Genomic DNA, 26,863 nt, shown 5'->3' with positions numbered 1-26,863 from the left:
CTTGTCATACGTATAGGCTTCAGCCGCAGTAGATGGTTTACCTACTGGCCACTGAATATTCAGTATTCACTTTCCTGATCTTGGGTTTCACGGTACAGAACTATGCGAATGAAGACATCCTCCAGAGCCCGGTTTATCTGCTCATAAACACCTTCCTTCAAAGGTTTTTTACGAGATGTGGGTCAAATGTGACAGTTAATGCTACATTTGATGCAACAATCAAAGAAGATTCTTAACTACCCACAGGTCAGTTTCACCCCCAGTTGTATTGCTTTGCGTTCATGTGATGTAGAAACTGCACCGCAGACATGACAAGTAACTCAGATTAAGACATAGCAACACAGAATAAAGGACCTCTCTTCAAAAAAATAATAATGCACCTTTCACAGACTTATTGGCTGAGCTTTCAAGAGATTATTCATTTGGGGCATACCAGGCCATCATTAGACATGCATCAATGTAAGTCGATCAGACTGAAAGCTCAACTAATAAATCATTAAGTCCCCACAGACCATAGTGTGCCAAAGTCTCTTCTTCCATATAGCTTGACAAGTTGTCATCTACACAAGAAAACACATGAACAATCACAAAAAAAACAATACTTGTTAGCATCCACTGTTCCATGGGTACTGCTAGCTACAAGCTAGTTTGTTAGCGGATCGAAGCCGGGCTACCCCAGGCTGCACCACTACCATTATGGCAAGAGAGATATATCCCCTTGGTGGGGCAGTTAGCAGGAACTGCCAGGTTCGCTCTACAGTACATTCTTCACCAGGTCATCAACAAGTTCAGCCAGGAAACTCTTTCTCAAGGCTGACCACTGGTCTGCCTCAGCCGTGTGCTCACTATGCACCACCAGGCAGCCACACACATCCTTAACAAATGGTCTGTCCGGGTGAACTTACTGTACCATGTCCGTGCTGTAGCCTTGCTGTGCTATGGCGTTGCTGCTCGCTGTGCATGTCTAGCCATTTTGACTCACCCTCCACGACAGCAATCATAACAGTAATAAGGCCTGGTTTATTTGAAAACGAGGAATTCAGTGTAACTCATGTATTCTGTTTAAATAAGAGTATTTAACTAACTCTGCGACGAGCTAGTCAAGATGAGAAGCACGTTCAGTCATGTTATGTTATGATGAATTGAAAATGGGGGACCCTGGTGTAAACAAGACGAAAGTCTTTCTCTGGTCTGCATCCCCTTAACAATTGTGTGTATTGAGCTGTGCTGTATTGTACCCATTCTGCAATCTGTTAAGAACATTTTCAATCAATCAATCAATCAATCACAGACTCATACCCCCCGACACTCAACTAACCGCCTCAGCTAGTCCTTCATACCAGCGGCCATCAGGCTCCACAACAGTGGGCAGGGACTGCTGCCAGACATCCAACTACTAGGAATCTAGTAGCCGACTCCCACCTAAAAGGACAATATACTACCTTATGCATACGCACCTTATGTGAATACTGTGTACTTAATCAGATCATATATTTAGCATTTAGAATTTTTTGATTATATATTAGATTAGATTTAGATTATTGGATTATTAGATTATATATTGCATATATTTAGCATTTAATTTAATTTTAAATTATATATTAGATTAGATTTAGATTATTGGATTATTAGATTATATTGTAAATATTTATTGTAGGGCAAATATAACTGAGAGGGCATACATACCCTCAACTCGCACCTTGTTGCCCAATTATGCACATGACCAGAGTTAATTATATAGAGATTTTTAAATATTTTTTACACTTTTTTATTCTATTTAATTTGTTTCTTCTCCACTGTACTATAATTATGTCACCTGTACCATGTCTTATACTACCTGTACCCCCCCTCCCCCATGCTGCTATGATGCCTGAATTTCCCCAAGGGGATCAATAAAGGAATATCTTATCTTATGATGAAGGTCAGAGTACCTACCAAGCTCTCAATGAGGAATTCATTGGCTTACACTCATTTACAAAACCTTCCTGGGTCTGACCCAGGGACGTGCACAGGACTTTAGAGGGGCAGGTGCTCAAGCACCCCTTGGGCTCTATGTGTGCACGTGCCTGGTCTGACCCCTCCTTATTTGATACACTTGTTCAAATTGTCATCTACTGTACTCCCCATAACACCAGAGCTGCTCACCATATCTCGCTGGATGCTCCTCGTGTTAACACTTCCTTTGGTCAATCCTTCTTTCAATTTGCTGCTCCCAGCAGTTGGAACGGGATGCAAAGCCTTTTAACTGTAATTTGACTGTTTCATGTATGCTCCTTTTATTTGGTTGTTTGATGTGTGTTTTAATTATTTCCCTTACCTCTGTGATGCATGTACCATCTGTCTCCTTTCTATTTCAAGTTATTTTGTCCCCTTTCCCTGTTACCCTTCGAGGGGAAATTTTGTCCTCTCACCAGGCTGTCATTGAAAATAAGAATTTGTTCTTAACACTTTGACTGCCATGAAACGTCTTTTGACGTCATTGCGGGCCATGCTCAAGTTGCCGGAGGACGCTGTACAGCGTCCTTATATCAATATTTAAAAAATCTGCGATCTGATTCATATGTCCCCTCCGCTGGCCTGAGATCCACCAGCAGGACCCACTGAGCTCTCTGGCGGTTCAGGAGCGCCATCTGGTGGCCGATCGGCGCAATCGCCAAACAGGATGTGCCATAGAGGTTGTGCTAGACGTCCGTAGTACTTCTGGGCGCTCGCTATAGGTCATGGGACTCTGGCTCGTCACGCTACACAGTGATCGATTGGCAATAACTCGATAAACAACATGATTTGGACGTATATACCATTATACAAGCTGGAGATGGACCGGGTAAAAATATATCCCATAATGATAAGATTTCTACTCTACGATGATCGCCCAACGGCGCGCGGAGACTGGGGTGAGTTTCAGCGTGTAACGTTACCGTCTTCGATACTAACTGCTATTATCAACATTTGACCCACATTAGATGATTGGTATAACGCTGCCCACGGAATTATAAACGCCCCCTCGCCCATCCGGTCAACATCAGATGACGTGTAGTAACTTTTAGAAGTACGTCTAGTTGGAATTTTTTATATCGCGCTGATTGCCATCAAACTGTATTTCATCATCAATATAATGCATTTGGGGCTATATATCACGTTCTGGAGAAAGCTGCAGAAAGAGATGAAAACATACTTATACATTAGACCATACTTTACTATGAATATGTGAATGAAAAAGTTTAACGTTGCTACACAATGAACAATACATATAGGACTTTGAATGGGCCCTAATAATGGCAATGTAGCAATAGAATTTAAAAAGTTATAGCCCTGCAAAGAAGGGGACTTTCTCCATAGACAAATAGAGCCGGCAACCTATGGTATATCATGAATTTAACCCAAGGCAACCAAAGTGTTAATTGACCTGCCTGGTTAAATAAAGGTTAAATAAAGGGAGCATATAGTATATATCCCTCATAGATTACTTAGAATCTGTAACATTTAAATGGTGCACAACTAATGATACATACCAAGGAACTAATAGTTTACTAACTTGTACTTACCATATGATTGATTGAAAACTTTATTAACAGATAGCAGAATGGCTACAATACAGTACGGCTCAATACACACAATTGTTAAGGGGATGCAGACCAGAGAAAGACTTTAGTCTTGTTTACATCAGGGTCCCCCATTTTCAATTCATCATGACATTTATGACATACAGATAGACAGTACTGTTACATCCAGACATTTATGACATACAAGATATACAAATATACAGTACTGTTTAAGAGACAGAGATCCTAAAAGAAAATATACACATTCGAGGGGGAAGAAACTGTACATTGGAGGGGGTTGAGTGGGGGGGGGGGGGGGTTGGACATTTACCGGGGCCAGTTTCGAATTGCAGCCTCCCGTAGGTGCTCTTTGAGAGTGGTTTTGAAGGAGGGTAGAGATTCACATTATTTTACGGCTGTGGGTAGGGCGTTCCACATTGTTGTGGCATAATTGCGAAACATATTTAGTCCCTTTTTTGAGCCGAATCTGGGTTTTACATGATTTGTGGAGCTCCCTCTGGCGTTGTGGTCGTGGAATTCACTGACCTTTGGGAAGTATTTCGACATGTACATGGGTATCCTTGTGGTGTAGTGTATCTTGTAGACCAGGCCCATTGCAAGTTGCTGTACTCTGTCGTCTACTCTAAGCCATTTTAGGTTGTCAAAATGGGCAGGGGTGAGGTGGGTTTTAGGAGTAAGGTCAAGCAGTAGTATGACCAGTTTGTTTTGTGATGTTTGTAGAACATTAGAGCTAAGCAGAGAATGGTGATTTTAGGGGGAAATGCACTTTTACTAATAATAATAGTAATAGTAATAGCAATAGTAATAATAATAGACCAGTAGATGTATTTTTCCATTGACAATGAAACATGGGACCTGGTTTATAATCTTACTTCATCCTCCATTAAGCAGGCTGTATTTACCCAGGCCATGGTACAGGTATAAAACTACCAAGTAGACTAAAAATACGAATTAGTAGGTTTCAGTCTTCAGTGTTTATCAGGAACTAATATATTAATTATTAAGATAATACTAATATATTATTAATTAAGATATTCATTATCTTGTTACATCGTTTCTTAGGTTTACATACATTTCTTCATTCATTCTTCAGCACTGTGACTGTAACTAATAGTTAATAAACGTTAAGTGAACGTACAGTTCCTGATTAGTTCCTAGTTACTTAATTGTTTGATGTGTCCTTTAAAGGCCAGTTGTTCTCAACGTGGAGTCCAGGGACTCCCAGGTGTCATTGAGGGTGTTCCAGGGACTCCCAGGTGTCCTTGGGGGTGTTCCAGGGACTCCCAGGTGTGTTCCAGGGCCTCCCAGGTGTGTTCCAGGGCCTCCCAGGTGTCCCTGAGGGTGTTCCAGGGGGTCTCCAGAAAAACGGGGAATAGTTGAATTTCACTGTGTCATTCAACTATAAGTTTGCCCAATGGGATAAGAATGGAAGAATGACTATTCTGATCATAGATTTCACTCTCCACTGTTATCTGCCCGCCTACATTATTATAGACCGTTTCGGAATTCTGGACTAAGCCTGATCCTATCTATCAATGAAAATCATCTCAGATGGGGGGCCCCAAGACAAACTCTTGTCAAATGGGGCTCCTGGCATAATGTGTATAATTTATGTGATATATTTTTTTGTATCCTCTTTTTCTCCACCTGATTTTCAATTTCTCTCCCCATCCCAATTTAGTCGTTATGCCAATTCCCCCCCTCCCCTACAACCACAAGGGACGCGGTTTGTAAGTGTAACCAGATGTAAATGAGATCCAAGCAGGCGGTAGCCGGGGTCGTGGAGGGTGAGCGAAAATGGCTAGACATGCACAGCGAGCAGCGACGCCATAACACAGCAGCCATAGTAGCACAGCAAGGCTACAGCACGGACATGGTACAGTAAGTTCACCCGGACAGACCATTTGTTAAGGATGTGTGTGGCTGCCTGGTGGTGCATAGTGAGCACACGGCTGAGGCAGACCAGTGGTCAGCCTTGAGAAAAAGTTTCCTGGCTGAACTTGTTGATGACCTGGTGAAGAATGTACTGTAGAGCGAACCTGGCAGTTCCTGCTAACTGCCCCACCAAGGGGATATATCTCTCTTGCCATAATGGTAGTGGTGCAGCCTGGGGTAGCCTGGCTTCAATCCGCTAACAAACTAGCTTGTAGCTAGCAGTACCCATGGAACAGTGGATGCTAACGAGTCTGTGGGAGGAGGGGTGTGGTTTGGGTGTCAGAGTGACTCACCGAAGCAGTGGTATGGGTGAGTTAATTGATGCAGGTGCAGCTGGTCTGTGTAATTAACCCTCTCTCTCACATGGACAATAGAGCAGAGCAGAGGAGCTTGTAGGTAGTAGTAGATAGCCAGACCAGGGGCTTTATGTTGACATTAGGGATGTCCGATATATCGGTATCGGTTTTAAATTTATTTTTTTTATTTTTTTTATACATTTCTATAACCTTTATTTACCCAGGCAAGCAAGTAAGAACAAATTCTGATTTTATTTATTGTCAAAAGTATGCATAATGTTGTGTTAATTCCACAACAAGAGATATGTAATGTTAATTACCTGAAATTATTCCATTTTTGGGGGGGGGGGGGGGGGGGGAAACCCTGCATATATCGGTATCGGTTGATATCGGTATCGGAAATTAAGAGTTGGACAATATCGGTATATCGGTATCGGTAAAAAAGCCAATATCGAGCATCCCTAGTTGACATTATATATTTTAGTTGAAGTTTGACCAGGGGATGCTGTTGTTGGGTAGTCGCTTAGATGCTTACTGTTATAACTATGCATGTGCGAGTACCATGTGCAAAAAACAAACCAAGCGGAGCCCAGGGGGTAGCACCCACATTGCTACAGTGGACATGGGACTGTGAACATGGAGAACCAACCAGTACAGCCGGTGGAGGTGCTCATTAGGATGTTGGAGACCCTTGTTGCAATGCAGGAGAGGCAGGCAGGAGCGCAGCAGGAACAACTAGAGGCGCTGTGGGCCCAGACAGCCCTCCAGACCCAGGCTCTCCTCAGCCTAGTAGTGCAATCACCAGCTGTGTCCCGACTCCCTACCCTCCTCAACCCAGTCTGAGCAGGTTCGCCTGCCTATCACCATTCAGAAAATGACGGCAGAAGATGATCCTCAGGCTTGTGTGGAGGCGTTTGACGTGACGGCAGTGGCATGCTGCGCCTGGCCATTGGAGGAGTGGGGGCGGTGTGGTTGCTGACATTGCACACTGAGGGAGGCGCACAATCTGTCAGCAGGGTCTTAGGGGATTGATTGATTGATTGAAAATTTGATTAACAGATTGCAGAATGGGTAAAATACAGTACGGCTCAACACTTTCGTCTTGTTTACATCAGGGTCCCCCATTTTCAATTCATCATAACATTTATGACATACACGACATACAAATATACAGTACTGTTACATCCAGACATTTATGACATACAAGATATACAAATATACAGTACTGTTTATTTACAGACAGAGTTTCTAAAAGAGAATATATACATTTGAGGGGGAGGAAACTGTACATTGGGGGGGGGGGGGGGGGTTTGGACATTTACCGGGGCCAGTTTCGAATTGCAGCCTCCCATAGGTGTTCTTTTAGAGCGGTTTTCAAGGTGGGTAGGGATTCACATTATTTTACGGCTGTGGGTAGGGTGTTCCACATTGTTGTGGCATAATTGCGAAACGTGTTTAGTCCCTTGTTTGAGCCGAATCTGGGTTGAACATGATTTGTGGAGCTCCCTCTGGCGCTGTGGTCGTGGTATTTACTGACCTTTGGGAAGTCTTTCGACATGTACATGGGTACCTTAGTGGTGTAGTAGTGTATCTTGTAGACCATGTGTCTATGTGCACCTTGGATGGGGAACACCCCCGAGGACCATCTTCACCTTCACCAGTCAGCAGCTCAAAGATGCTGCAATGCACTGGCTGCAACCAGGAACCTCCAGCGCAGCATATGTGGTAGAAGAAGTGGTGTTGGAAAGGTTTGTTGAGGAGGGGCTTCTGGGTGGGCTGCCACCGGCTGGCCGGCCTAGAAACAGCACTCACCCCCTGGCCGAAGATCACCTCTCCCCCTCCAGTCTGCATGGGATTTTCTCCCTTTGAACTGCTGTTTAGCACGAAACCACATGGGGTTTTGGACCTAGTTAAAGAAAACTGGAAAGAAGGTCCAAGTAAAAAACAAAATTCAATATTTGCTCAAGAGAGAGAATTTGCCCAGGGGCATCAGCAGCGGCTGTAGAACAGAGGGGCTAGGCTAAGACGCTTTTCAACATCACCCATTATGGATGGGCCCTGGGTTGATTAACACCTGGATTGGCTGGGCACAACACTGGATTTGACCACGGGCTACTGGCAGAATCCCTTATCCCCAGAGACCAAGGAAAAAACAACTTTCTCTACTCCATTCGTCGCACTTCCTTTCAGTATTGTTCAGTGGCCCAGCGACGTGCCAACGCCTCACTGCACGCTGCTGCCTACTTGGATGACATCATCATCATCCGCAGTGACAGTTTGGAGCGACAGATGTCCCCGAGGCAAGCAGGGCTCACAGCCACCTATAAGAAGTGTGCAATTGGACTGAGGGAGGTTCGGAGTTACCACTTGATGGGCTGTGGGCAGGTACGTCCTCATAGCAGTGATTGCAGCCTGCCTATAAGGCCCAAGACCAAACGAGAAGTGAGGCAGCTGCCGGCGGCTACTATTAGACGGTTTATTCCCACTTTTGCACACCTGACCAGCCCCCTGACCGACCTGACCAAAAAAAGGTGCCTCATAACCCGTTCCAGTGAACAAAATAGTGCCAGCTGGTATTTGAGAGAGTGAAACAAGCCCTTTGTGGTGGGGAGCCAATCTTGTTCACACACCTAACTTTTTTTCTACCGTTGGTCCTGCAGATCGACACGTCGAACAGAGGGGCTGGGGCGCCTAAATATTAAAGGCAACCAACTTGTGTCTAGCCACGCCCAACTTGCGTCTAGCCACGCCCCCGCGGCAGCATTATGTAGCAGTAATCCCCCATTTTTTAACATCCAGAACTAGCTCAATTGCATTCTTTCGCCGGTTAAGTTTAGGCATGTTAACTTTAAGCAACTTAAGGTTAGGCATTGTTTCGGAGTTGGTTAAGGTTAGAAGGGTTAAGTTTTGGCGCTGTTAAGGAGCTGGTTAAGGTTAGAGTTTGTCTTAGAGAATGGCAATATTCTTTCGGAGTTGGTTATGGTTAAGGTTAAGGTTAGGCATAGTTTCGGAGTTGGTTATGGTTAAGGTTAAGGTTAGGCATTGTTTCGGAGTTGGTTAAGGTTAGAAGGGTTAAGTTTAGGCGCGGTTTCGGAGCTGGTTAAGGTTAGAGTTTGTCTTAGAGAATGGCAATAGACAGCCTATTTCCGCGCTGCAGCTCTCTCGCGCTGCCGCGGTCACATGGGCGTAGTGGCCAATCAGAGAAACTTAACGCTAAACACAAGTTGGTTGCCTAAAATATTCACGCGGGCTGGGGCCTCTTTTTCCCCAGGAGGTGAAGGGCGTCGCCCACCTGTCGGAAAACTCTCAGTGAGAGGTCAAGTACAGCCCCATTGAGAAGGAATGTCTGGCCATCCGTTGGGTGGTCGGGGCTCTCTCCACTACTACCTCCTGGGGCACCCCGTTCACCCTCTGTTCAGACAATGCCCCCTTCCAGTGGCGCCTCCACCACATGACGGATACTAATGCCCAGATCACTCTGTGGTATCTAGTTTTACAGCCTTTTTAAAAAATGTACAGTGATCCAGGCCGGGGTGCAGTTAGTTAGTGGTGGCGGACTTCCTCTCCCGCTCCCATGGGCCGGGGGATGGGGGGGGGGGGTCGGTTGTCAGCCAGGTGACTGCCCAGCCAAAGAGGGGCGGTGGTGGTATGTGGGAGGAGTCAGGAGTGACTCACTGTGGCAGCGGTAGGGGCGAGTTAATTGGCACAGGTGCAGCTGGTCAGTGTAGTTCACCCTCTCTCTCCTATTTTACAGTGAGACCGGGACTGGAGACCCACACATGGACAATGGAACAGAGCGTGGGCAGAGGAGCCTGTGGACGGTAGATAGTAGGGCTGACCCCTATTAGTCGATTAGTCGACTAATCGGTCGAAAGGAGCCGTAGTCGACTAACCAACCTCTTAGTCGAATAGTAAAAAAAAAAAAAAAAAAATTATAATATATATATATATTTTTTTATCATTCTTTCCAAAAGAAAAGAGGCCTAGAAGCGTGGCTAACACTAATGGCACACATACCAGAAGCTAACTGCCTAAGAAAACAGGCACAGAGGCACTGAAAGAGGATTTCACCATCTAATGAACACACTAGACTAGACAAATATCAAGATGTATCCATCAGTGGACCAATTGCATGCTTTTGCAGAGGACAAGAAGCCTTCAGTCGACTCCTTCAGACATTAAGCACCCCCCACAGCCCAAATGGAATGATACAATTATTATAATATTTTTTAATATTATACTTTTTCTTTTTTTTTTGTTGACCAATAGTCGACTAACGGGACATTTTGGCCAATCATAGTCGACCATCCAAATCCTTAGTCAGGGACAGCCCTAGTAGATAGCCGAACCAGGCTATATGTGTTGACATTATATATTTTAGTTGAAGTTTGGTGGAGGGAGGGAGCGGCTGACTGGTGTAGAGGTGTAAGCACTGTAGAGCCTACCACCGTAGAGACCTGGCTTCAATTCCCGGCATCCAATACCTCCGGCTTGGTCAGTCGTCCCTCCCTATGAACACAATTGGCAGTGTCCATGGGTGGGAGGCCGGTGGGCTATGAGTCCTGGTCGTTGCAACTACTACTGGTGGTTCTGTTCAGCAGGGAGGGGATCTGCGGGGGATGGCATGAACCTCTGCACATGTTACGCCCCCTCCCAGTGAAACTCCTGTCAGGTGAAAAGAAGTGGCTGGGGACTCCACATGTATCAGAGGAGGCATGTGGTAGTCTACACCCTCCCCAGGCCGACAGTAGGGCAGCACAACGACCAGGAGGGAATTGACATGGGGATGGGACAAAAAGGCAAGAAAAGAAAATACTTTTGACCAGGGGATGCTGTCGAGTAGCCCATAGAAATAAAATGCACACGGCTCAGATGGCTATATAGGTCACTCACACACTCCAGGACAGGATACCAGAGGTAGCATTAAGATGGACACCACCTGGAAAGCGAAAGCCTGGATGGCCAAAGAACACCTGGTGTAAAACAATTGAAGGCGAGCTGAGGGACATGGGGCAAGGCACAGAGAGTAGCCAAAGACTGGGCTGAATGGCGTCGAATCGTCAAAGCCTAATTTTCCAACTAGGAAGATGAGGACTAAGTAAGTAAGAGTACAGAGTGCGATAAACAAAGTGGTTTCAAGTCTGCCTCTGAGAGTATACTGTGTCGGTCCAAGCCCAGGGGGTAGCACCCACATTCCTATAAAGTTGTTCTCCACTGCAGTAAAGAGCCAACGCAGAAACCTTTTCACCACAGTAACTGCCTGGGGGGGCGGGAATAACAGAATACAATTTTGTCAAGTGTCAGAAACATCAAGGACTCCGTAGTCTGGAACTTTGATTCCTTTATCAATGGCAACAGTGTTTAGGTTTGGGAAGCCAGAGATGGCTGTCATAATGGGAACTTGGACTGATCCATCAATGCCGAATCCTCTCCGTTTCACATCGGAGCACTCAGCAGACGACCCCAGGGGGGAAGTGGAATTGTGTCGTTTGGCAGGAGATACCCAGGGCCCACTGGACATTCTGCTGGTGAAGGACCAAGATAAGTCCATGGCTTTGTGGACGGCTCTTGGCAGGAAGGGAAGAAGTCGATACTCTCTCCATTCAGTTTAACAAAGGCTTGACAAAATGTGACAGATAAGAGAGAAAATATTCCAACCCTACTCCATTTGGCGAGTGTTTCTGTGAAATGTGAACTTTTATCCTGGGAGGACCCTCTGTTAGCCATATGCTTGCAATTTCTTCAAAGACAAAAAAAAAAAGCTTTCATCTTGTGTTTCTGGAGTTGTATATTTATGTTGAAATGTGTTCCACTGGAATTCAAACGGAGTATTATGCAATTGAAGGGATATTTTTGGGCTATTTCTCAAAAGCAATATTATGCTCCACTCACTTTAAGACGACCTACTTTGTTTCCTTTCACTTTATTATTTTACTACATCAATATACGCTAAACATTCTATTCTATTCTATTTTATCTGGAACCTTTTGGGCATTTTAGCCCCACTCCGAGTGGCAAGTCAGCAAGCCAAAACGTGAAACGTGTGACATTCTGGAAAAATGCCAAAACCCTGTCATTTCCGTGTCTTCCATTAACCATGATAGCATAATATTTGACTGCCATTAATCTCCGGCCAGTTCTCTGCTGGAGTAAATGAGGTACTTGGATCGTCATTTCCCATGAAAGGTTCTCCATTGACACGTGTATATCCTCAGGCAGAGAATACCAGAGGATGTTGTTGTGAGACCAACTCTGCCTGTGACTAAACCTCTCTCTCTCTCTCTCTCTCTCTCTCTCTCTCTCTCTCTCTCTCTCTCTCTCTCTCTCTCTCTCTCTCTCTCTCTCTCTCTCTCTCTCTCTCTCTCTCTCTCTCTCCGCAGCTCCTTCCACCTGCCCCTCCCTGGAAGCCCCGGCTTATGGCAGGAAGTTCGGCTCTAAGTATTTTGTGGGACACGAGGTCCACTTCACTTGTTCCCAGGGCTACCACCTGGTCGGTGCCGGGACGCGGGTATGCCAGGACGATGGCAACTGGAGTGGCATCAATGTCATGTGTAAAGGTACTTTTTTTACTATCAAACTCCCAAAATGGACTGAATTATTGCAAAGTAGAATCGCTGTGATATTAGCTGCTACCTCATAGCGTGATTGTCAATGTCAAAAATAACATCCTCAGTGATGCGCCCCTTGCTTTCATAAGCGTCCCTTCCAGTAGACTGGTAAATTACACATCAAAAACAGCAGAGGGGGAATTATGCACTATGCAGAGAGAAAGAAGTATATGGGGGTTATGGAACATAGTCGCAATCGTTATCATTACAATTAATGTGACAATGATATACTGTATATTATATGAGAGACAATCCAACAGGGGTAACCTGAAGAAAGGTGGCATCATCAATTGTCAATTCAATTTAAAAAGACCTTTTCTGAGGCTCACTGTAAAAATATTTTTTTTTTAAATATACTCTAACAGAACAAACACACAAGCAAAGAACGTGCTAGTGACACTTTTCCGAACAGATGCACTTGTCGGTAATAGCAAAAGAAATGATTGTATGTTTAGCTGTGGTTCCATCATTGGATTAAGAGCTACTTATAATACCCCCCCCCCCCCCCCACACACACACACACACACTCTCATCAGCCCAGCCTGTATCCATTGCCTCCTCTCCATGAATTGGTGGAATGCCTCAGGCCAGGCCCGCTCTGTCTACTGCATTATTCAGCCTGTTGTGCAGAGACCCCCCCCCCCCCCCCCCCCCCCATGCCCCCATTCAGGGTGACCTTGGCTCAGCAACCTCCTGAATGCCAGGCTGAAAGAGACCACAGCCCGCGAGCCCAAAGGGGGCTCCTCGTACAAACAGATAAGGCAGGCGAAGAAGAAAAGGGCCCATTCTTCGTGGCGGCGGCCGGAGCTCCAAGCCCATACCGAACGAAGGGCTCGTTAGTTAACCCTTTCACTGCCGCGCGACGACAGAAGGTTAACCCTTTACTATCACACAACGACCGACGGTCGCGTGGCGGTGAAAGGGTTAACCCTCTCTGTGTGTGTCGCCGCAGTGAAAGGGTTAACCGTTTTGGTAGTGCGGCGGTGAAAGGGTTATTAAAGTGGCATTAAATGTCTGTGAACACGGCAAAACACCTGTACCGCATTCCACTGTGGGGTACCTTGCCCCCCCCCCCTCTGCATTTCTGCTTCTCCGGGAGAATTATTGGCAGGGTTACTGTAAGATAACCGGCTCCCTGCTCGGGTTTCCCCTCCTGTCCTCTATGTCAGGCCTCTCTGTGTGACAGAGGTTAAGTCCGCGCGCACATTATACCAAGACCAGGGTCTGATAGCACGCAAGTATGCTAAGCACGCTATTGATAGCCCCCCTTTTGCCCTTCTCGCTGAACAGGACCTTCTCCACAAATTCCAAGTGGCACACTGTACACACGGGGGGCTGCCTCGAGCGTCCATGGGGTTTATTGACTTCGGTATGAAAACGACCAGAAAAGGGGTCAACCTGCACAGAATTATCTCTGTGTATGTGTCCAGGGCCCCCGCAGGGGAGAGTTCTAAATTTAGTCGTGCTTTAAAGGAAAAAGCGCTCATTGATGAAAGGTGAAAAACAGAGTGTGTGTCCAAAAAAGAGTTTAAAAATATCCCCGGCGGAGAGTGAAGCGGCCTTTTTACATGCGAGGCTCCTGTGGTGAGGGCAAATAAACAGGAGTGGGAATCAGTAGTCATCCAATATAGAGTGACCCCTCTAGAGCCCAGGCTCGGACAGGGGGCCCCCAGCACACTCCCTCAGTCATCACGTTGTTACACGCACGTTTACAGAACTCTCCGGAATCACTATAAAAACAACAGACAGGGGGCACATGGGGCACATAACCAGAGTTGAAGCAGTCACAGGAATGTCTTGTACGTTTTTTGCAGTGGTTCCGTACATCCAGTCAACAATACAGTATGTTTGACACACGGGTCAGTGTCCACACTAGAGTTCAGTACTTCTTGTTCGATGCCACTGCTTTGACCGCAATGAAGAGGCAAATGGAGCGGAAGAGGATGAACATTCTGTGTGCTTCAACACCGAACCACTTGCACGTCAGTGAAGGGATCAGCCCTCTAAAGCCACTATGATAATACGCAAGCTTCCAAGCTGGCCTTTTTCCCACGGACCGCGCAAGGACCACCGCCGTGGGCTATGCATGGGCAAATTGTGGTCACTCATCCACTCGCTCACTCACTCACTCTCTCAGTCACAGACAACATCTGGCGCTCACTCGGTCACGGATGATCCGGCAGGGACGTTTTGTCGGAACACGTCGTGCGCAGGTAGCGGCCGTGGGGTCTGCGCGGTTTCCTGCTAGTTTTAAAGACATGTGGTAAACATTTCTCTCTCTCTTTCCCGCGCCGCCTTTCTCTTACTGTTAGCAATTAAAGGTATTTACAGTATTACCAATGAATTCCCGTCCGTGGAGGGCAGAGGCCATAGCAGCTCTTGTAAAACACCACGGAGTGAGAACTTGACAGGAGCTGCCATAAAACGAGCCGTTTTAAAGGGAGCATGCGGTAGAGGTGTTGACGGATTAACCTCCTCACAAGCCTTTGGTCTGGTGGTGGCAAGAACCTCATTCTCGAAGTCAACTTCCTGTCTGTTATTGCTACGCAACTGCAGCGTGGGGGGAAACTGCCCCGCCTGGTACATTGTGTACACTATTTAGTGGAGAAACGGATAGTTAAAGCGGCAAATTAAAGACAATCAAGCAGACTTTTCTTCAGTCCTTCACAATGCCAAAGAGCTGCTGTGTTACGCGTTATACTAATGACAAGAACAGAAATCCAAATCGGAAGTTTTATACCATCACAGAGGAAAAAGTGGCTGGTGGCTAACGTTCGGCTAACTCGCTCTGATGTTGTGGTCGTGGTAATCAGGGGGAGTTTCTTTGACTCATATCTCGCCTTAGAATCACCAGAAAGGCTTTCGAAATAGTGAAATGCCATGTTGGCCTCAATATTTTCAAAACAAATCGTATAAAAATGTTATGAAATGAACAAGAATGTGATAAAAACATGTAATAAAAACGGAGCTCAATGCATGGATTTGATGGTAGAAATCCGTATGGTCCCCCTATACCAAGATGGCGGCGGTCTCGTGACATCAGAGTGTCTTCGAGAATGGTTACGCAGTACCTCCATCTTCTCTTACCTTTGGTAATGTCTAGATCCCATAGCTGGGAAGGACATTGCTTTTTATTCCTTAGGTGGTGGGAGTGGTTAAGGTTAGGGTTAAGGTAAGGGATATGTTTATGAACAGCTTTTTAGGTGAACATTCTGATGACTTGTAGCTTTGCAGCTAGCTCAAAAAGTGACAATTCCCATAACGTTGTATATCCGTCAACGTCAACGTACAACGTTGTATATCCATTTTTAAATAGTTAAACCTGATATTCATTGCATAATGTTTCAAAAATAAAAATGTAAAACATTTCACTATTTTCTCTCACTAAGGTCTTCAGACGGCAAATTACTTCAAACATTTTCTAGAATTATTCATAATTTTGTTATCTTTTTCCAACACATTTTTTTAACAGTAATCTTTGTGTGCTTCATACAAAGGTTGTTAATAAAACACAGTATTCACATACTTAAACAGGAGCTGTAATGGCTAAGCAGAGGGAGATAGATAGGCCGACCTACGGTAGATGCTGTGTCTATAATGTAAATGATGGTACCGGCCTGTCATTCTACAGTATCAGGTATCGCTCCCTGACTAGACCACTGCTCAACACAGTCCTAGGTGGAGTGTAGACAGGAAGGGCTCACAGTGAAAAAAAACAGCGGCCCATTAATTTCTCCGGTATTCCATTACGAGTGACGCGAACCTGCGCCTCTGCTTCTCAGTGAAACCTGGAAGACCTCCTGTTTCAAGCATTCCTGTCTGACTTTCATTTTGGAGATCTGTAGGAGAGTCTCTTAACACTTTCCGTGCCAGCCTCCGTGTCCTATTTACCCCGTTGAATGCCACCGCGGCTATATTCAATGACAGAGCTCTCACATTTGTGAACGCATAAACTCTATCTTAAATTATGGCTATGTGTCTAATACGACCGTCGCTTATCAATGACTTGTTTGCCGTCAACATTGTCGAAACGGATTGTTTTTTAATCGGTTCATTTACGTTTTATACCATTTTGAAAACCGCTATTTTCTTTTTAAACTTTCAGAAAAAAATAGATTCCGCAGGAATCGCGCTTTACTGGAATACACAAACACATTGTCATTTTTCGGCCTATTTATGAATCGTTTTCAAATAAACGCTAGATTATCGATAGTATAATGTACTTATGCACGCTATAGAAGCGGGCTGAAAAATCCATTATCTTATTTCCTGATCAGCTACACACAGTCACAGCCACATACACACATAGGGGACACGTTGATATATAGGTGAAAACAGCTCTGATTATCCCAATACTGGTAAAATAGATTCCTTACCTCAGATCAGATGTTCTCCAAAAAGATTATTCCAATTCCTGATCGCCATTCCAAATATCGATCGCGTTTATTGATCCAATGCTGGGTGGTCAAAAGACATATTCCACACTGTTCTGATTGTGGGCAATGACTGGGATCGTCTCCGGTTACTTGTCTGACAAGTAAAATGTGGATTCCGGACTCTTTTTTCCCCATGCGTTTCATTCAATCCAATCCAATGGGCAGTACCATCCGGAGAGACGATAGGGGGCGGTATTTTCCCTGTTCGAGCTCAGACAGATCCCCACTGGTAACGTGAGGCTAGATTGATGAAATACGAATGGAAATCGATAATAAAAAAAAAACGATTAAACGACGAGATTTCTCGTCGTTGGCACTCAACGGTTGGCATGAACTAACGAGATTTCCCGTTGTTGGCACTGAAAGTGTTAAGGCGTGTGTGGAGTCCCTCTCGAAGCAAGTGTGCGTACAGTTCTGTTTTCTTTCTTCACTTTTTCGTGCCTCAGCCAGCATTCACAGTCAGTGCAGTCACTGCAGAGGTGGGTACACTGGTCTGTGACCTCATCCTCCTATCAGGGCTGGAGTTAGTTCACTTGTAGTCTCGCGTAGCCATACCTCTCTCCACTGTGCCAGCACTGGAGAGAGGTCTAGCTGAACCTATTGTAACGAACCCACTTTGTTGTTGTTCGTTATTGACGACTCTCGAGACAGGTGTAGTTCTCACTTTACTTATTTATTCACACATCAGTAAGGCTTCGGTACCAGGGACTCATCACTGTAAATTCCTATGCCTCAAGAGAGCGCACCTAGGTGCCACACCCTCTTATACCCTTTCCAGGTCAGCCCCTACCCCCTCCCCTCTGCCAACCCCCGGCTTGCGCGAACAATAGCGTCGCCGCCAGCCCCGGGTTGGCAGAGTGCAGAGTGACAGCTCGGCTGATCAACCGACCCAATTCCCAGGGTCGCTACACTATTGTCATTCCGCTATATGGGAAAAAACAAATAAATACAAACACTGGCTTGTTTGTATTTATTTAAACCAATCACAATCATCCTGGATGGCGTGAAGCCCAGGATGCAGCGATGGTGCCCTTGTAAAATTACTGTGCTGAAGTCTGGGGAAACAATTATAAGTCTACACTACAACCACTTTTTATACTCCAAAAAAGGGCCATAAGGATAGTTCACATTGCAGGTTATCGTGATCACACCTAACATGTTGTTTTTGGAGTCAAAGACATTGAAGTTAAATGATCTTGTGGAATTTAAAACGGCACAATTAATGTATAAAGCAAAAAGTCATGCACTTCCAAGAAACATTCAAGAATTGTTCTTTGATAGGGAGGGGGGTTATAATCTGAGGGGAGAACACAATTTAAAAGTGCTAAATGTACGCACTACCATGAGAAGACACTGCATCTCGATATGTGGAGTGAAACTGTGGAACAGTCTAAATGTGGTGCTAAAGAAATGTCCAAACATGAGACAATTCAAACTGATGTATAAGGAAATGATGTTCACAAGGTACAGGGATGAGGAAGGGACTTGATATTCACGGGTGTTTACATTTGTATTTTATTTCTTTCATGTTTTACATATATAGTTTTTGTTTTTTTGTTTTGCATATATATATATATATATATATATATATATATATATATATATATATATATATATATATATATATATATATATATATATATATATATATATATATTTCTTTTTCTTTTTTATGTTTTAAAATAGTACACTCATTTGAGTAGTGGAAAAGGGGTAGGATTAAATAAGTGTATACTTCTTCCTACTCCTTTTCGAACATGTAGATTGAGTTGTGTTTTGCTTTTGTTATTGTTTGTTTGTATTCATTGCATGTTCGAAATAAAGATTTCAAAAAAAAAAAAAAAATCTAATAACAGAAGGGGAGGAACTTGAACTTCCTGTCCTTACTGTCTGTGGTAACAGAGTTTATGAAACAGAGTAACAATTTTCAATAAGCCAAGGTTTCGTAGTGTTTCTCAGATTAAAGCACAACCCGCATCACTGTGTATGTAGAATCTCACTCTTTCAGAAAGCATATATTGCACTGGAGGAAACGTCACAGGGTCACCAAAATCTTTTTCAGGAATTCACTTCTTCACATTTTCACTTTTCAGGTATCTCCAACACTTAATGTGGTTTAGATTAGATTAATGTCATTTAGATAAAGGCAAGGGCCTTATTGCTTCAATGATAGGTATAACTGAATGATGCCCACGTAGCAATTAAATTAAATATTATATATCTGAATGATTTCACCTAACTGAGCATATAAATGGAGGACAGGATAGGGCCTAATACGGAGCCTTGGGGAACCCCACATAAATAGTTACAGAGGACGAGGAGGAATTACATATGGAGACAGAGAATGCTCTATTTGACAAATACTGTAGGAAATGAATGAATTGACAGGAAGTCTGCAACACCAGCCCATTTGATATCAAAACATACTTAAAAATCAACTACTTAACCACTTATGCATCCGGCATATTTAGCATAAAACGCCTAACGACGACTATAGCACATGCATGAGCCTTGGGCTCTTTTGAATGGAAACATTCTGAACTGTCCTCCACAACAGGAATAATCACTCTTGAGTGCTAAATGTAATAGAGTTACAGAGGTTTGAACACACTGAAATAAAAGTTTTGTTTACTCACGTCTTTGTTTACTTGCAAACAGATGCCCGCAAAAGAGTTCCAGCTGAAAGCTTGTGGCTGGAAAACGTAACGGTTCCATAGCCTGAAGTCTTATCTAGTAACAGGTCCAAAGTTGATAACAATCCAACAGAAAATGAGTTTTTGGATTGTCCTGATTGCAGAGGAAATATCCATATTATGTGTGGACAGCACCATTAGTCAAGATGTTCCATAAGCATTTTCCATAAGCTCCGGTTTCAACCGTCCACACGAATACACGGTGTATTTAAAAAAAAAAAAAAAAGAGTTTCTAAGAAAATCTTCACCCTGGCAGGAGTTTTCAAAAACATCCGGTTTCAATGACTTCAAATGTAGTTTGCGCCAAAGCCGCATTGGAAAAAGCTACGGTTTCCAAAAAACACCCATGTATACAAGGCCTAAATGTCAGCAGAAAGGACTACATATACTCCCATGCTGCTGTACTTGTGTATACCCTCGACAACACCACCTGTTGTTATGGGAACCATCTCTCCAATGCCCACAGATGTGAGCGAGTGCGCCAGTAACCCTTGCCAGAATGGAGGTACCTGCGTGGAGGGGATCAACCAGTACAAGTGTACCTGTCCCCACAGCTGGAGTGGCTCTCACTGCCAGCACCAAACCCAGACGGGTCAGTAGCATTGTTGTTAACACCAGCCTCAGCTGCTGTGCTGTACATTCAGTTGTTGTGTTAAATCTATCTCCTATGTCTCGTGTATAATGACAACTATTGTTAGACTATGTTTTGTGTGCATGTGATGTTTTAAATATGGTGTGTGTGTGTGTGTGTGTGTGTGTGTGTGTGTGTGTGTGTGTGTGTGTGTGTGTGTGTGGTGTGTGTGTGTGTGTGTGTGTGTGTGTGTGTGTGTGTGTGTGTGTGTGTGTGTGTGTGTGTGTGTGTGTGTGTATACAAATATGACATGGTGTGTGTGTATACAAATATTACATGGGGTGTGTGTGTATATAAATATTACATGGTGTGTGTGTGTGTGTGTATACAAATATTACATGGGGTGTGTATATATAAATATTGCATGGTGTGTGTATATAAATATGACAGTGTGGGTGTATATATAAATATTACATGGTGTGTGTATATATATATATATATATATATATATATATATATATATATATATATATATATATATATATATATATATATATATATAAATATTATATGGTGTGTACGTATATATAAATATGACATGGTGTGTGTATATATAAATAGGACATGGTGTGTGTGTGTGTGTGTGTGTGTGTGTGTGTGTGTGTGTGTGTGTGTGTGTGTGTGTGTGCGTGTATACAAATATGACATAGTGTGTGTGTCTATGTATAAATATTAGATGGTGTGTGTGTGTGTAATATTCATGTGATATTGCGGGATTTATAAAATGACAATTAGAAAACATGTTTTGTTTTGCACGCCCGTGTTACAGTTACTGTCATGTGGTTGATACATGTGTACGGGGCAAAGGCTCAGCTCCCTCCCTCTCTCTCTCCTCTCCTCTTGGGTCCAGCTCCGCCCGAGTGGAGCGTTGTGAACGACCCGGCGTTCAGCCGGAAGCCCCGCTGTGCCAAGGTGGACCGAGCCCAGCACTGTAGCTGCGACGCGGGCTTCCACATGAGCGGCACCTCCGACAACAGCATCTGCCAGGGTGGGTGAGCCAACCTGAGTCGCATCTCTGTCGGAGGGGGGGGGGGTCGACATGAGAACAATCCGTTTTGATTGATTGATTGAAAACTTTATTAACAGATTGCAGAATGGGTACAATACATTAGGGCTCAATACAAACAATTGTTAAGGGGATGCAGACCAGAGAAAGACTTTCGTCTTGTTTACATCAGGGTCCCCCATTTTCAATTCATTATTATGACATACATGATGACATACACAGATATACAGTACTGTTTCATCAAGACATTTATGACATACAAGGCACTTGTGACATACACAATATACAGTACTGTTTAAGAGAAAGAGATCTTAAAAGAAAAAGATATACATTCGAAGGGGAAGTAACTCTACATTGGAGGGGGTTGGGTGGGTGTGGGTTTGGACCTTTACCGGGGGCCAGTTTCTAATTGCAGCCCCCCGTAGGTGCTCTTTGAGGCCACCCGTAGGTGCTCTTTGAGGCCACCCGTAGGTGCTCTTTGAGGCCACCCATAGGTGCTCTTTGAGGCCACCCGTAGGTGCTCTTTGAGGCCACCCGTAGGTGCTCTTTGAGGCCACCCGTAGGTGCTCTTTGAGGCCACCCGTAGGGTGCTCTTTGAGGCCACCCGTAGGTGCTCTTTGAGGCGAAACTGTTACAAACAAAGTTAATCTCTACTTTAGGTCTCGAGGTCACAAGCTGATTAGCAGCTATTAAGGTCATACTTAAAGTGGTGCCATGTAAGTGTGGTAAGAACAAAATGACTCATGATTTGCAAAGAAGCAGAACTTTTAAATCTCAAACCTATGGCTATTTTAAAGAAAAACATTTTGAGAACGAATGGTAAGCCCAGTCCTCTTTGAGCTGCAGGCGGGACTGGCACCACAGCCACATTGGTTACTTTCAGCTTCAAATAGTGCTCCAGTGAGCCAGTTATCCTCTTTCAATTACTGTACCTGTCCATACTAACGCTATTATCGCAAACTCTCATTTCAGAGGTACATTTTCTTCCAGAACTACATAGAACAGTTTTAAGTTGCTTTGAACATCATTGTTTTCCCATTTCCGGCAACACAACCCATTTAACCAAGCTGACGGCAACACGACCCATTTAACAAGCTGACGGCAACAAAACCCATTTAACCAAGCTGACAGCAACACAACCCAAGCTGACGGCAACACAACCCATTTAACCAAGCTGACAGCAACACAACCCATTTAACCAAGGCTGACAGCAACACGACCCATTTAACCAAGCTGACAGCAACACGACCCATTTAACCAAGCTGACAGCAACACGACCCATTTAACCAAGCTGACAGCAACACGACCCATTTAACCAAGCTGACGGCAACACGACCCATTTAACCAAGCTGACAGCAACACGACCCATTTAACCAAGCTGACGGCAACACGACCCATTTAACCAAGCTGACAGCAACACGACCCATTTAACCAAGCTGACAGCAACACGACCCATTTAACCAAGCTGACGGCAACACGACCCATTTAACCAAGCTGACAGCAACACAACCCAAGCTGACGGCAACACAACCCATTTAACCAAGCTGACAGCAACACAACCCATTTAACCAAGCTGACAGCAACACGACCCATTTAACCAAGCTGACAGCAACACGACCCATTTAACCAAGCTGATGGCAACACGACCCATTTAACCAAGCTGACAGCAACACGACCCATTTAACCAAGCTGACGGCAACACGACCCATTTAACCAAGCTGACAGCAACACGACCCATTTAACCGAAGCTGACAGCAACACGACCCAATTTAACCAAGCTGACAGCAACACAACCCATTTAACAAGCTGACGGCAACACGACCCATTTAACCAAGCTGACGGCAACACGACCCATTTAACCAAGCTGACAGCACCACGACCCATTTAACCAAGCTGACGGCAACACGACCCATTTAACCAAGCTGACGGCAACACGACCCATTTAACCAAGCTGACAGCAAATAAATCCATTTAACCAAGCTGACAGCAACACGACCCATTTAACCAAGCTGACAGCACACAATCCATTTAACCAAGCTGACAGCAACACGACCCATTTAACCAAGCTGACAGCAACACGACCCATTTAACCAAGCTGACGGCAACACGACCCATTTAACCAAGCTGACGGCAACACGACCCATTTAACCAAGCTGACAGCAACATGACCCATTTAACCAAGCTGACAGCAACACGACCCCATTTAACCAAGCTGACAGCAACACAATCCATTTACCGGTAACCAAGCTGACAGCAACACAACCCATTTAACCAAGCTGACAGCAACACGACCCATTTACCGGTAACCAAGCTGACGGCAACACAACCCCATTTAACCAAGCTGACAGCAACACAACCCATTTAACCAAGCTGATGGCAAGCATCACAAATAACACCTGTGGTCCTTCCGATGAAGGCGGTAGAGTTCACCTCCGAAACGTCAAGGCGAGGAAGTCTTACTAGTCTATACATACAGTATGATATGAACAGTTTCTAGTATTCTCCCATTATAACTTGACATCAGATACTTTGATGTGGCTGTTCCAGGGGATATCGTTGTGGTGTCCGTGATACTCAAAACCCTTTGGGTTTACTACTAATACAGTACGGCGTGCAAGTACCTTTGCTCCGTACACACAATTTCCATACCTTCTTTCCAACATCCTACGCCTGGACTCCCCCCCTCCTGTATTAAATTATTTTTTTACGCACATTCCTCCATCGCCTCAAAAGCCCTGTGCATACAGCCTCCGCACACAGCGTCGGTGTGACAGGGGGGGGGGGGGGGGGGGGGGGGGGGGGGGGCGGGTACCTACCGCACCGCGTACGTACGGCTCACATGTCGCACACATGTTTCTGTTTTACAGACGTGAACGAGTGTGAGGTCTACCGGCTCGACCAGGGAGGGAAGCTGTGTGTCCACGAGTGGTGTGAACGTCCCGGGCTCCTACCACTGCTCCTGCCCGCCGGCTACAAGCTGTTGGCGGACGGACGGAGCTGTGAAGGTGAGTGACTGGGGGCAGAGCTGGAGGAGGACAAGGCCTCATTCACACCAGGGGCCCTGGGTGGCTGGCTGTGGTTGAACCGGGGGGCGGGATGTAGCTTCAGGGGGGAGGAATATCTATATGAGTGGTGGTTCCCAATGCCCCTCCAGATAGATACACATTAGGCCACTGTCCTTCCACCTCAGATAGATAGATACACATTAGGCCACTGTCCTCCGGCCACCTCCAGATGTCCTTCGACCTCCAGATAGATAGATGCGGACCGGAGGGGGACTTTCGTCTTGTTTGCATCGGGGGTCCCCCATTTTCTATTCCATGATACAGCACAGCTTGAATACATTGCACACACCATGATAAAAAAAAATTATTTGGTTCTAACTTGATTCTATCTCTTTGTTTTTTTTATCTCTTTGTTTTTATCTCTCGTTCTTTATCTCTTGTTTATCATCCCCTGTTTTACATTTCTTTTTATTCTATGATACATGTTTTTTCCTCCTATTCTATGATTCATTTTCTTTGTGATATATGCTTTCTTGTGTTCTATAGGTGTATGTTATCTTGTGTATGTGTACGTTGTCGGACCCCAGGAAGACTAGCTGCCGCTAAGGCGTCAGCTAATGGGGATCCGTTTAAATAAACAAAAGATAAGATGCACACTAGGCCACTGTCCCGGTCACCTCCAGATAGATGCACACTAGGCCAGGGGGTTCCCAAACTTTTCAGGCCCGGGACCCAGAAAATAAGGCGTCAGAGAGCCGCGGCCCAATGCACATCGTCAGGCTTTTTTCTTCTTTTTTTTTTGCCAGGCGACCGATTTTTTAAGCCAAATATCACTTCAATCCTATTAAGTTAGTTCAAGTTAGTTATTCATTTATATGTGCTATTTATGAGAGGGCTAACTTGTTGCAAAATAATAATGATAATAATAATAGCCTCATTAAAATACTATTGTTGCTTCGGTTGTTTTCAGCGTTTTATGTGCATAATCTGTTATTTAGTTTGAAATGTTCGTTGAAATAAGTAGATTTTTCGTTTTTGTTTATTTATTAAGTTAATATAAAACCATATAGTCACATTTTAGAATACAATAGAATACAATTTTAGAATACAACTAGAAACACTGTCCTGGCCTGCTTCTAAGTTCAGTGGCCTGAAAAAAAAAAAAAAAAAAGAATTGGAAACCATCTCGCGGCCCTCCCGTGGCTGCTCGCGGCCCACCTTTGGGTCGCGGACCCCGACTTTGGGAACCACTGCACTAGGCCACTGTCCTTCCACCTCCAGATAGATAGATACACATTAGGCCACTGTCCTTCCACCTCCAGATAGATAGGCCAGGATTAGGCCACTGTTGGACCCCCATTTGATGCAATTTTGTGTCCCTATCTTAAGAAGATTTTGGGGTCCCTAAGATATGATTTAGTGTTGGACCGCATCCTTGTTTTTCTGAGAAGATAACAAGATCCGATAATCAGAATAGCTGGATCTCAAAATCTCATGTTGGCGCTCGAGTAGCAGCACACCACGTACGGCGCTGAGTCGCAACACGGCCATCCCGGGTTCAACTCCGGACCGGCGACCTTTGCCGAATGTCTTCCCCCCGTCTATCTCCCGTTATTCCTCTCTCTCTCTCTAAAAAGCCAACACAAATCTACCAAAAACATATTTAAAAAAAAACAAGACTCATGTTAACTTCCTTGTGAATTAATAATAAATAGTAATCATTTTGCCGGGGATCCTCTGGAAACCACTCTGGAAACCACTACTTTGGTCACCGCATTTAGAATGACGAAGTCCTTTAGCAAATGGAGGCCATAGCCATAGTTCCTTATTTACTGTCTGTCAAGCCCCTGCAAACCAACCCACACCCACCCCCAGGCCATTTCCCCACTTTTGCATGCACCCCCTGAAGCGAAGAGCTTCCCCAGCGTTGCCAGTGGAACGAATGACCTCACCCTCTCACATCCAGAAGGGATCTATGGGACATGAGGCGTTTGGGGGAGACTAAACTGAAGAACCAAATAAACAATCCCTGTACCCCCCCCCCCTTCCCCTGCCCAGACTGTGGTAACCAGGAAATAGGGAGTTGGGGCTGGAGGCGGGTGCCTGGCTGTGGGTCTTTTCAATCTTCTCCCTTCGTCTCTATTTCTTCCTTTCTCTCTCCCTCTCCTTGGGACTGTGCCCCACCCCCCCCCCCCCCCCCCCTTCCCTCAGCAGGTGGTAGGTTGTCACCCCCCCCCCCCCCCCCCTCTCTGTCTCACTCCCTCCCTACTGGTAAGCTGTGTGTCTCTATACTTTCCCCTCTCTTGTTTTTACATGGCTTACATGCTGCTGTCTTGTCCTCCAGATGTGGACGAATGTCTGAGTCAGCAGCACAACTGCAGTCGCGGGACAACCTGTATCAACACGGGGGGAGGCTTCCAGTGCGTCAGCCCAGAGTGTCCCCGTTCCCACGGCAACATCAGCTACGTGAAGACGTCGCCCCTGTGAGTGGACGACGTATAACCTAAACTTGGCTTGTTCTGTGCTTGTTCTGTGCTTGTTCTGTGTTTGTTTTTGTTCAGGTGGATTTGACTGTATTCACCATTTACAAGCACATAATCACTCTGCGGAAAAGTCTGCATCGGCGAATCCACGATACCCGAGTTGCCAAGATGTGACACACACACACACACACGGGCACACAAAGGCTG

General features: G+C 44.9%; 1 protein-coding gene across 1 annotated transcript in view; it reads left to right on the top strand.

Moving 5' to 3' along the window:
• The window catches only part of fbln7 (fibulin 7), a 43,146-nt gene that overhangs the window by 5,721 nt on the left and 10,562 nt on the right, over nucleotides 1-26,863 (top strand). The window contains 7 exon segments of the mRNA XM_084321172.1: nucleotides 12,175-12,351; nucleotides 19,998-20,123; nucleotides 21,013-21,150; nucleotides 24,036-24,097; nucleotides 24,099-24,132; nucleotides 24,135-24,173; nucleotides 26,518-26,656. Coding sequence (XP_084177298.1) covers nucleotides 12,175-12,351; nucleotides 19,998-20,123; nucleotides 21,013-21,150; nucleotides 24,036-24,097; nucleotides 24,099-24,132; nucleotides 24,135-24,173; nucleotides 26,518-26,656 — 715 coding nt within the window.

Source organism: Notolepis coatsorum (genome assembly GCF_963971535.1).
Source record: "Notolepis coatsorum genome assembly, chromosome: 9".
In the NCBI taxonomy this organism is placed as follows: Eukaryota; Metazoa; Chordata; class Actinopteri; order Aulopiformes; family Paralepididae; genus Notolepis; species Notolepis coatsorum.
This window is presented reverse-complemented; position numbering and strand designations above follow the sequence as displayed.